Source organism: Spea bombifrons, chromosome 5, assembly GCF_027358695.1.
Source record: "Spea bombifrons isolate aSpeBom1 chromosome 5, aSpeBom1.2.pri, whole genome shotgun sequence".
In the NCBI taxonomy this organism is placed as follows: domain Eukaryota; kingdom Metazoa; phylum Chordata; class Amphibia; order Anura; family Pelobatidae; genus Spea; species Spea bombifrons.
Window position 1 is genome coordinate 12,304,383 of NC_071091.1, and position 13,073 is coordinate 12,317,455.

The following is a 13,073-nucleotide window of genomic DNA, read 5'->3' on the forward strand; positions in this document are numbered from 1 at the left end:
GCAGAGGCTAGTTGAACTGGTCAGGAGTCAGAACACAGCTTCAGGAACAGATACACACACAAAAGGTCTACGCTAGGCTATAGCAGGTCCGGGTTTTAAAATCCGGTGTCAAGCCTGCCCCCACCCCTAGTTACCCATCACAGAAGAGCCCCCCATTGCACGTCACAAACTATCCTAAACCAAGATGGCAGGTACAGGCTGCGTGAAGACCTTGCTTTGGCTACCAGCATCTTCAATGTGTTACACAAACTACAGAGAAAAGGTAAGTTAGTTAAGGTAGAATGGATGAATGAAATGCTTATTGTTCCACAACTGAACTATATTTCTCACGCATACACTTGTGTAGTTTTCCTACTGTTTTTAATACAGGATGGAGTTGTTCATATATCTCATGGGTACCATCTAGATTATAGTTAAGAGTGTTATTAAGGAATACTGTTACTAGACAATGTATAGCGAATTACAACATAAATGATGTGGGAAGGAAAAAGTGATTAGACATACCATAATTTTGTAATAATTTGTTCCTCTTCATTGAGGTACTTTTGGCGCTCTTGTTCTACGAGGATGCGCTGGCGCTGCACGGGGTCTTCCAAGCTCTTGACCATCTCCATCAATTTACTGCTGATTTCCATTTCCGCCTTTTTCATCATCGCTCTCACCGTTTCCTGGTTCTGCAGCTGTTATACAAAAGAAATCAGTTTCCATTTCCGTATTTTTCCTCTCCTGAATCTTAACCAGATGATTTCTGAAGAGACTCATGATTAAATAAAGTATAAATCAGAAAAACAGTGGAAATCACTCTACATTAAATGTCTGCATTTCAAATCCCTAAAGTACAGCCCAACGTAGGCAATTCTCCCATTTCAGGTTTGTGGGTTTAAGATTCCATGATCAGTTTTAACACAACACAATAATTCCAAGAATAAATCACCATCAAATACAAAACTCCTAGATTTAAAAAATGTTCAATGACATATACTAATTTATTGACCATGAAACTAAAAATCTAATTATACTGGAAAACTGGGCACATAACGCTCAGCTCCATACCTTTGCCCCCCCCCCAACATTGCTTTGTTTAACTCTAGTTTCTTCTATTCTAAGCGCCCAAGAGATTACTGACAGAATAGTACATTTCTGTGGCACGGAACAAAACCCTTACAAAGAACCATCTATCAAAGTGAAATGCTGTTGCATTCTTGCTACTAGATTTTGTCCATAGTAAAATGACTCCTCTTCTATATGAAAGCTTTTACGAGATGCTGAACTTTTCAGTTCCAGTTTTGCTCATTTGTTTAAATCAGCAATGCACGCCTTCCAAAATGTCAGTCTGTAGCACGCTGTGACATCTTCATATTCTCCAAACAGAGAGGAAGAGGAACCTGGTCCGAAAGAGGTACAGCTATTTCTTAAGAAAGAAACTCGGGGCAATTTATTTCCGAAAATAATTCTCTCCCCCACTTGTTTGTTTTTGCTTTGCCTTACAGCATTATTTGGCAAGTCCATTGCCCATTTATATGATCTAAACGCAACATTTAATACCGTGATCGTATCACAATAACTCCCAGCTATCACAGAAGGTTGGTTACAGCATGTAGACCCTTATTTATCGGCTGAACAGCTTGAGAAACTGGATTGAGGCCATCACTGAACCTCGAGAGATGCAGTTTTCATTTTTCTTAATCAAAGCATCTTAAAAAGAGTCTTGACCACGAGGTTTCCAGCGGGGTGAACTAAGATGCAGGGCTTTTTCTAGGTTTATCATGTGAGAGCTCTCATTTACTCATGTAATATTTCTATACTTATACAGCTACCCCATATTGCTTTGTTTCTGATACCTCTTAACACGTTATCTGCATGTGTTTGAGAGCCACGTTTATCTATGCTATCTCTATAAACAGAATGGCTTAAACGAAACCACATTATCAAAATCATCTTAAGCAGACTCTCTATTGCCCCCCTTGTTATAAATGTATTATAACTTCATTTTAATATATTACTGTTGTCCCCATTCTCTTTCCTTTTACGTTTATTCTTGTCTATGAAAATGACCAAAATGTGGTTACCTGGACAAAAATACCCTGTGTGTACCATAACTGCTGTTATGCATTAAAGGTTAATTTGTTGTTGTATCTACCCACCTTCCCATCATTCTCACTATGGAAAGGTGATGGGAGTTGTATCCAGCAATCCTGAATATGTCATTTGTCTGGCTCTATACTAAAAGATGCCATTGGCTGTCTACAAATTTGAAACGGAGACGGCTTCCAGCCAGGAGACACTCAGTCTTTCACAATCATGCCTTCGAGGCACAATGGAGATCTTTGATAGCAAAGTCCTCTTCAATGGGATTTTAAGTCACTCAATGGCCATCAAGTTGCAGCAGATGATGAGATAACTCCAGCTGGCTCTTAACCACTTGGTATCAGTTCATGTTTTATTTGGGATAGTTCCTGACTTTTTCACTGCTAACTAACTGGGCAATCATCTTCAGTAATGTCTGTGCATTAGAAAATAATTTCGAATTCCAATCAAATGTAAAATAATTGCAGTGTTTCTAAACTGCTGTGTTTCAGCTTTCAACCTGATTTCCAACGTTCATTTTTTGGCACGAAGCTACATCACCTATAGTGCCGAGGGCTAATGTTTTTACATCAGCAGTAATGACAATGGCCGCCTCCAGGTCTGCAGATACATGAAGTTTGTCGGAACAAAATTATATTAAACCAGGTTTTTGTCAATTACTGCACACAACAATGTATTCTCGAGGAGAAAAAACGTTTGTTTCCATGGAACTTCCCCTTTAACGAAGCTACTGAACGTTGATAGAATTCTCTCACTCTCCTGAATCCAATAAAACCAAATTGTAATCCAACACAGCAACTTAGATTTTTATCTTGGGGTTGCGTTCAGAGATATATCAAACTGATTTTTTGTATGCTTTCACTAAATAACTGCTGAGTAAATTCTCCTTTATCTTCACAACCTTTGGTGCGTGCGTTCTGTTGGACTTCTATCTCAAATTAATCTCTTTCTCCGTTACATCTTGAATTTCTACTTTCCATGGGAGCTGCCAGAATCCTAATCTTTGCTTCTGTTATGACACATTTCATCTGTTACGTTATACTTGCCGTATCGCACAATCTGTGCAGAATCTTAAGTTCCTTGGAATTTTATATCAAAGTATACAGACTGAAGAAAGAAATAAGAGGTTTCCTTTGTTCAAAAAGAAGCGTCTCCAAAGTTGCAATAACATTGTACATGTTAAAGAGAAACTCCTACAATTGTTTTATGACAAGCATCAGAAGAAAAGTGCTGTTAAAATAGTTCTTGTATAATTTAATGTTTTCAGATAACCGCATAATAGCTACTTGTATGATTTCTCGCTCCGTTATCTTAGCCCACTCTACTAGAAAAACACCCTGACTCCTTAGCATACTCCTTAGCCTTGTAGTAAACAATAGAATGTCTCAGTCTTAATCACCATCCAGTGTGACTGATGAAAGCCTACAGAGGAGCGTACTTCACTATCATTGTCATAAAGAATCAGCTCGATGTAGTGAGCAGGAAAGGGCACCCAAAATATCACATGCCTCACAGCAATAACAGTCTCGGGGCTGCAGATAAATTATTGGAGCAAAAAGAGATAAAAGCAAGGTTTTTGGTCAATCCTAACCTATATTACTGTATATATACAACACTGGATTTTATGCTCAAGGAGAAAAACATTCATTTCTATAGGGGCTTCACCTTTATATAGAGCTTATAGAATTGCAGTAAATAAAGCCCTTGATTCTTGCTGCAAGAAGAAACCTTTTTAAAAGTCTCCTATGCAGAGGCATATTTGTCTTTGGGGCTGCACTTGGCCTAACCCAGGTCAGTGCCAGCAGCCATGCCTTCTGCTCTTCCTGGGGACCTGTGGAGGACTGTTCTGACTCGGGACAGTCCTCTATAGCGTAGGCTGGTTGGGGAGACTGGTGAATCTCCCTTTTCACCAGCCTGATCACTTAATGGAGTCCCAATGGCTGCCACCTCCTTTGGACCTGCTGGCCCAGGCTTAGTTAGCCTAGGATAGAATAGGCCACTGCTTTCAACAATAACAGGAAAAATACCTTTACAATAGGATTAGGTTGTGTGTGTCAAGATCTAAACCTATTATTTGTAGCACGCTGAGAACTGTCGCATAGGCTTTTACTTTAGCTTGTTTTTCAGGGTGAGTTTTTCCCCAAGTTTAAATATAATATCTTCTGACGTTTGATGTTTCATGTTCCCTTAAGCGCACAAAATGCAATCTATTCTGTATTTTTTAACCTTTTTTTACACAAAAAAAGCAATTGATGGATAACATTGAAGCAGGCAAAGGAATCATGAGTTTGAGGGATGTATTCTTTTTTAATTGCCTTAACTTAAATTCTGTTTAATTCCCAATGCCCATGATCAAACTGTTCATGGAAGTTTCATGCCAATTATATACACCCGATAGCAGCACTGACACTCTTAACCCTTAAGTTTGCCAACTGTTTTTATTCCTTCAATACCCCAGGAAGTCAAGTCAAAAATAGGCTACTAATTGTCTTTCCTAATATATATTCCAGATACACGTTCTTCAAGAGACCATAATAGACAGATACCTGTAATTGCCGTAATTTATGCAGCTGAAGGCGAAGATCTACCACATTTCTTCTCATGTCATGCAGATTGACTTGCATTCCGTTGGACCTGGCTGGTGGGGTCTGATTGGTGACTGTTGTAGATTCAGTAATGGCTAGTGAGTTCTTTGTACTTAATATTATGTGAGTTCCTGTAACAAAGTAACACATCATGAGACAAGAAGGAAGACTGAAGAAAGGAAGAAAGCGGTTAGACGACCAATGCCTCAGGAGGACTCATTTCAATTTATTAAGATACCACAGAGACCTCCCTAGCCTAAACCTGTGCATGGTTCCTCTATATTATGCACTGAATGTGAGATGATGTGTGGCCATTCTCAAGCACCAGCAGTTCCAGGTAGTAAGGTCAATCACTACGAAGGAAGAAAAACAATAGAAGAACCAGGATATCATATCAAAACCGGGCGAGCAATGCACACGGCAGCGCCGACTCCAACCGCAACAAACCCACAGAATAAATCAATGAACCGCGGCAACACTATCTCCGTTAGCAGTCAATTTATTGAAGCGCCATAGCTTTAGGGAAGCAGATCGGGCGATATACACTTGACACTACGCTTAAACTCCTCTAAACAAATGGACAAATGCTATGAATTAAGTAATGAACTGAAACATAGAATGTGACGGTAGATAAGAACCATTTGGCCCATCTACTCTGCTCATTTTTCTGATGTAAAAACTCAATCCTTAATCATTCCTTGGTTTTGTCTTAGATTCAGGATACACAACCAAAAAGGAGAAAATAACCGCTATACAGTAAAAGTGCTACAAACTCTAAACAGTTATCACCTCTATTCACTGTGAACAAAAATAAAAACAATATAGGGTGGGCAATATAATTAATACAACAATCCACCATCCAGTGATTGTACAAAAATATATAATACTTATATTAATAAAAAGGATAAAAAAAGAGATATTTTGTAATCTTCCAACAATGGTATAGTAACAAAATATATAGAGAGAAGCATGACATAACAGAGCACAATCTGTATAGTAATTATTGATAATCCCCAAGAAAGCATACATTTAATTGAGCAGCATATGCTCATATGGTAGGGCACTCAAAAGGATAATTTGCTTCCTTAAGATGCAGATGAAAACTTGGGGTACATTAAGTGTAAAATCAACTTTTCTTTTAGTCTTCCAAACAAATATAAAAGCAAATGATTGCAAAACGGCAGGGATATCATTTGCTAGTCTGTCCAAAAGACCAGTTCGGCTTCATGCCAGACACAAGAGTCACAGTCCTAGTGATACTCGATGTACACGGGCAGCTTTGCCTCCGCTTCTACTTCCCGTATAAGCAAACTCACACTGACGCGTTTCGCTTCCAAACAGGCTTCTTCAAATGTATTGCCTTACCCTTATCCCACGCAATTTCCTTACTGTATTAACCACTGTTCCACTTATCCACCAGCCTCCCAGTATTGTAAAGTAATGAGTGATAGTCTCAATGTTAATATAATGGAAATAAATTATCAATAATGGAAAGGTTTGTTACTATAAGCCACCTGTAAACGGTAACATACCTGTAGTGTCCATGCTCTGAGTGTTGCTGTTTGCAGCTTTTAATCCTTTCTCACTATAAAAAAGTAAAAACACAAATACAGATTTTATCCATTCTCAATTACGCAGGTTACTATGTCAGAACGATATATTCACAAGGTTGAGGGACTCGTAAATAGCTGGTGTGTTATTATATACAGCAAGGGTGGGTTTCAAGGGACATGTCGGTTCTTCATAGCCTAATGCGAGACACACATAGGTACCTAGCAGCATCCTTAGAGCTGGTTGGACCTGGTCCTTTCAAAAGTGCAGTTTGGACAAGACCAGTCAAGCTTGCAATCTGTTTCTCCATGGCCTGCATCCTCTCCCTGAAAAAAACAAGGGGTAACTTATTAGCAGAAAGCTCTGTATTGTTCCTCTTACGCATCCTGAATATCAAGTTGGATGCCCTACACATCATAGTCGAGCAGAAAATGCCAGACTTTACAACACTGGAATCCAAACTGTAGAATACAGAAAATGTTCATAACGCCACTGCTATTAAATTGTAACCTTATTGTGATAAACCCAAAAACCTATATATATATATATATATATATATTTATATATATATATATATATATATATATATATATTCCTTGTGTCCAAAACTAATTTGGTTTTCATTAAAACTCAATAACAAAGAGATTATTTGTTATGTCTTCTTCATAATGTCTGTAAAGCTTCGTAAAATACAGATAATCCAAATATCTGTTTTCTAAACTGTAAAACAAAGTCCGCAATCTCTTTTACTTTAGAAACCTGGTAACAATTTAAACTTTTAATTTAACTATGACTTTTTATGGGGATGACTTTGGGTTAGGATACCCTCAACATAAATCATACTTGGGGAAAATAATCCCAATTTTTATTTGATGCAGAATTAAGCAAACAGTCTGTGCTTCCAAATACTATTTTATCATTCTGACGAACAGTAAAAAAATAATTCTGATTAAAGGAATGTGCATTAAAATTCTCATGTGGTATTCGCTCCGGAATGAGCAGCTAAGGGAGTATTAGTTTATGGACAGGGCTATAATACCGGAATTTTAATATAGGATTATTATTAAAGTATAAATTGCAAGACTGTTCAGATTTTTTTTTCCACAAATGCCCATTATTAAAAAAAAAAGTTTATCCAATTCTGGAAACCAAAGGAAATTGAAGACTAAAATGCAATAGTTTACTTTATGACAAAGAAGGGCTGACAAATCTGAGTCCGTGAGATGCAAATGGGTTCTCGGGTTTAATCTGAATAAAACTGCACTGTACCTTGGCTTTGAATATGGGCTCAAGTGTCATTAAGCGGCCATTACAGTTTAAACTGGCATTTTAACTGTATTTTTATGTGTCGGAGTATTTTCACTCTTTCCATGTTTGTTCTGATATAAAGCTCTGATCAACAGGGCTTTTGAGAGAGTTTGCTGGCATTTGTTTTGCAACATACCATAGGCGCTGTCACTATAGTAAATCCAGTGTTCAAATAAATGTACACATATATAACATTTTCAAACTAATACAACAAATATTTCTCTATTTTGTCTTGAATACCCCTCACAACCACACCAAATATACTACGGTAATAGAGTAAGAGCCCACTTATGGTTATATCAATATAAATTCTGACCTATCACTATGAAGATCCCTGAACTTCCTAAGCGCTCTATATCACCATATAACGTTATCGATAGACAATTGCTTTCTACAGACACCAGACAAGGCAAAAGGCTTGTTTTTCCATCAGAAAGGGATTCTGGGTAGGCGCATGCAAATAAGGTTAAAAATTATCACCTTTGCCTCTATATCCACTTTATACATGGAACCCTTGAAAGTAATTGCCCGGTGTCTATAGATGAGTGTTATAATACTCATAATACTTCTACTACCCCTTAAATTTAAGTGGAAGGGTTTTCCATCACCTTTACTCACCATAACTTATGTAATGGTATTTCTTGGCAACCCCAAGCCTCAAGTATTAAGCCAGCATCACAATCTCATGCTGACGAGTCCCAGCTGTCAATGAGTGGTGATCTGGCTATTGCACCTCTTCCCGAGTTTTGTAAAGGCTGTCCTGTACAGCGGGCAATTACTTTCAAGGGATCCGTGTATAAAGTGGGTACAGAGGTTAACCTTATTTGCATGCGCTTATCCAGAATTCCTTGTGGTTGTGGCAGCACCATGAGATTCCTGGTTTGTCTGTAGATGAGTGTTTCATAATACTTCTACCCTGTACATAATTAATAATATAGTATTCTGCCTAGATTGCTTCAAGTAGCACCAGGTACCCAGACAGCATGTTAGATAAGGAATCTGTTTCTTCCATTGGCCTGGCCAGTAAAACATTCTGACCGCAAAAACCTTTTGCGGTTTTAAAATGTGCCTAATACAAGTAGAAACAAGAATTTGTTATAAAAGTAACTCAAACGTGTGGGGTTTTATAAAGTTGTATCAGCATACAATAATAAAGGTTTCTTTATGAAGTTTCCACTTTTACTTCTGCAATTACAGAGCTTGCTTTATGGCGCTTGCCTCAACTAACGGACTAAACAGATCTTCTTCACGGTAATCCAACACCTCGAGATCTGTGTCTCCAAACCTCAAAAGCAGTACAAGAAACAAAGTCTCACAAATATATTCTGTTTCCAAGGTTTGCTTGCGAACAGAAATTTCAAATTACAGTTCCAATTTTTGCTGGAAGGATATTTCAGGACAACCAAAAATACCAAAACAAAAATTATATATATATTCACAGAAATAACACTATTTTACTACAGTTTTCGGAACTAACATTACTTTTCATGTATTAAAGGTAAATTGGATTAAAAAAAACTTAGTACATGGGAAATAGTAGGTGCCAGAGTTGTTATATTTCTTGCACTTGACATCATTTACAAAAACATTTTAAAACACATTGAAGTAGTTGTAGCAGGAATGTAGTTTGTATGGCACGCTCGTCATTTTATTGTACTACAAATCAGATACTGCAGCTAACATCAGACATGGTACATGAGGCAGATCAGACCAAGAGCTTCAATGGGTGAAAATCTCTGTGCCCCTGCAGTTCTTCTTCAGTTTTTTTCTGAAAGGACTGAGCAGATATACAGCTGTAATTTGCAGAGCTGCTCCCATCATTGCAACACTGATGATTACAGAGTAGAAAGACAGGATGTGTCACACAGGACGGCCACTAGGGGGAGCAAGAGATAGAGGCTGTGTCGGACCTGTGCCTGTACCAAAACACCACGTAGGGACACACTCTCCAAGTGAATTCATCCAAATTAATTATTATTATTATTTATTGTTTTATATAGTGTCTCAGAATGGGTTGCCTACGTCAGCGGATGACTGGATGTGCTACGGCAGCATCCACAAAGAATTGCCCACATGGGGTGAATGTTTCTTCCAATTCAAAAATAAGAACTCTGGTAACGAGTGTCATATTTGCACTACTATTACTATCATTTGTTTTATATAGCAACATCATATTCCATAGCGAAATACTTCATGAATAGACTTCAGAATATAGGGAATCAATTTAACACAACACAATTACAACCTTTGTACAGAATAAAATAATGCAAAACAGCCTGTCAAAATAAAAAATATGGTTAGAATGACATAAAAAGCGGATGAAAAAGCTAAAACCAAAATCTAAATTCGCGGAAAAACCTGATGTTCTCGTTTGTATCTATCCTGTGCTTAGAGCTGTGCTCTGCGGGCCCACAAATTATAGGCTGGGTCCTTCTCTACCATGGTGAAGTTTTTTATGCACACATTTAATAAAACTTAAGGCTTCAGTCCCTGGTGTCTTATTTCTGAGAATAACATTCACTTTATGACCTGCTCAGCCTCTAATCACACAGGATTCTGTTATATATATATATCAAAGTGCTAAACACATGCAAAAATATTTTCATGATAGTGTTAATTTATACTTAATATACTTAATTACATTTTTTACACTTATTTTTCTAATAAAAAATGCATGGGCTGTGCATTCGGAAACAAAAATATCCAAATATTATGTTATAAGTGGTATAAATTCATTGTATTCAGACTACATGAAACAGTAGGTTTCTGAACAAAAACAAATGCTCGCTTTTGACTACACTATACCACCGATGTTTAGGCTGCAAAATCCCCTTTAGTTTCCTGGAAAAAAAATTGTTAAATTAATGCATATCATGGGAGATATTATGTATGCAAAAGCCTGACAATATTTCGAACAGATTCATCAAAATAAATTATGCTAAAAATATAGTAATATTATACTCGCTTGCCAGGTCACAATACAGCTATACAATTTTGTTAGGAAATATTTTATAGCGCTGGATTAATGGGCAAACAAGGATGTGATATTTAGAACTGCTGTTGAAATATAAATTATTCATAAACCTACATTTTAATTAAAGAGATTTATATTGGTTTTAGAAGTACGTGAGATAAATATCCTGCAATGGATGTCTACACAGCGATAAATTTAATAAAAATATGTGTTTTTATAAATAAGGCAGAACTATTTGCATTTGTAGATTTTCCCTGCGCTTTTAATTCTTATTAGAATATTTGCCAGGAAATCACTGTGTTCTGAAAGTACATATACACACACACACACACACACACGTATGTATCCATATCCAAAGATGGGCCTGTTCTAATTTAATAGGATTCTTAGTTACACCTCCAAAGTAACATACTGAGCCCTAGTAGCCAGGGCCAGATTTAAAAATTTACCTTTTTCCAAATCTTTACCTATTAAGGATTAAATAGGTTAAGGCATATAAAGCCTGCTCTCTTTCTTATCACAGATACTAAGTTTGGAAGCCCAACCATGTTGCATTACGGATAGGACTCATCTCTCATGGGATGCCTCGTCGTAGCAGGTGGGCTTATGTGCTTTGATGAAAATATAGTATTAAAGCCTCGTGTCGATTGAAAGCATGAATTTGTACGTTTCTCACAGAAAGTGGAACAAATGCTATACATAAACAAACTATACTCGTACTAGATCAGACTATAAAAAAAATAATAATGATGTAGAAGTGATGATTGTTTTACCTGGTATATGGATCTTTGGGTGGTGCGCCATATCCTCCAAATGTTTTTTCTGTAGGAGAAGGAACAACATCAGCTACTCCCAGTATTCCACCAGTATTACGCATCTTGGCCTCCACAAAAACACCAGCTCCTTGATCCTTTTTAAAAGATTGTCGGAGCGGAGAGGACCTTTCTGTTTGTACTGCGTGAGGAGGCACATGGGTATTATGGGGGTGAATATCCATCATTCGAATATCTGTCACTCTGTGAGGAGAGACTGGCGGCGTTTTCGAACCAAGGGTCGGGAGATGACTTTCAGAATGTTTGCGGGTCTTTTGTCTGTACATCGATTGCTCCATCATCTCCATCTGCACAGATGAGTTTGTGTAAGTGCTTGCAGATCTCAGTGCTCCTCTGTGATATGCAATTACATGATCAGGAACATCAAGCGGGTGTCCACCATGTGAGGAAGCTATGCTCATCCTCCCTTCATGATATAAGTAAGGTTCCGTGTACATGGTGTCGTTCCGTATCATTTGCAAATTTTTATTGCCTAAATCTTCATCTGGTTTCACATCCCTCCTTTCCAAGATGGCACTTGGGCTGGGGGATATGGATCTAGATGCTGGCAAACTTGCAATCCTATCTCGTTGCATTGTGTTATTGCTCTGTATCACTGCTTGGCGCCCTCCGCCATATGGAATCCTTGATGGAGAAGGAGGCATGGAATGGGGTGCTGGTGTGGTTGGTGGTGATATTGGGCCAGCATGAGAAGGATAGGTTGCCGACCCAGGTCTATGGACTGCTGGGCCTTCACGAACTGAATAGGAAATATCCCTTTGCATCTGTAGAAAGTAACAAAAGAAAAGTGTTTTAGGCTAATAAGTACAAACCGAATGATATCATTCACCTCCAAAGTACTAATAACAAGGGTAACATCTAAAAGGAGCTCACATAACACCGATAAAGTGAGCCAATAACCCAACTAAAATAGTTCGGTATACTTGTTATCTAACACATTGAATACAAGATATATTTAGATAACCGGATTCAAGCACAAAAGAAATCCAAACACTATTCTATAAGAAATTTAAAAACATGAGCATACAAATCTTGCAGATTCACTCTTCCAACTTCCCCAAGGGGATTTATTATAATAATAATGTTTTGTAGAAGCAGAGCTGTTTATTCTAGTGTAAACCCGGCACTAACTCTGAGAATGGCAAGATATCACTTCAGGGACTTCATAAAATTGTGAATTTAATTATATATTTCTCCATATATATCTCCAAACCATTTATCATCACACGTGCTTATTGATTTCTTTTTAAATAAGTATAATAAAAAGGTGTTATATATAACTTTTAGTTATGTGCAATGTTTTTGCCTTCAAAGACATCATGATAGAACCAAGCATTACTGGATGATAAAAAGAACACACTCCCGAAGGATATGCCACCCCTTCCTTCCCTCCTCGGCCATAAGGCCTGCAGGAGGGCCGGATCGTCTTGGCCCCTTCCCGCAAGGGTTGGGGCCACTGAAATCTTCGTTTGAAGGAGGGGGCTTTAGGGGACCCGGCTCCACCGTGGCTTTTCAGTGTTAGTCGTGTCCGTTTTATCGCATCACTATTTATATAAATAAGCTCAAATACAAAAATTATCAAGAGCACATACACATGTACGCTGTGAAAAAAAAAACAGTGCAATCATGTGGTAAAAGTATATACAAAAATGCTACCAGTGGAAGCCCCTAAAAAATTGTTTGTATGTACCACGCACCAAGCCAGAAGGCTGGGGCTAACGCATACAAAAACAA

The 13,073-nt window shown here is 37.8% G+C and overlaps 1 protein-coding gene across 14 annotated transcripts in view; it reads right to left on the bottom strand.

Annotated features, from left to right (window-relative positions):
- The window catches only part of KIAA1217 (KIAA1217 ortholog), a 305,804-nt gene that overhangs the window by 16,176 nt on the left and 276,555 nt on the right, over positions 1–13,073 (bottom strand). For all 14 annotated transcript variants that reach the window (XM_053467127.1, XM_053467139.1, XM_053467138.1 and 11 more), the window contains 5 exons: positions 11,280–12,103; positions 6,446–6,550; positions 6,206–6,258; positions 4,635–4,804; positions 505–680 (listed from right to left, as the gene is read on the bottom strand). In XM_053467127.1, coding sequence (XP_053323102.1) covers positions 505–680; positions 4,635–4,804; positions 6,206–6,258; positions 6,446–6,550; positions 11,280–12,103 — 1,328 coding nt within the window. The remainder of the gene's footprint in view (positions 1–504; positions 681–4,634; positions 4,805–6,205; positions 6,259–6,445; positions 6,551–11,279; positions 12,104–13,073) is intronic.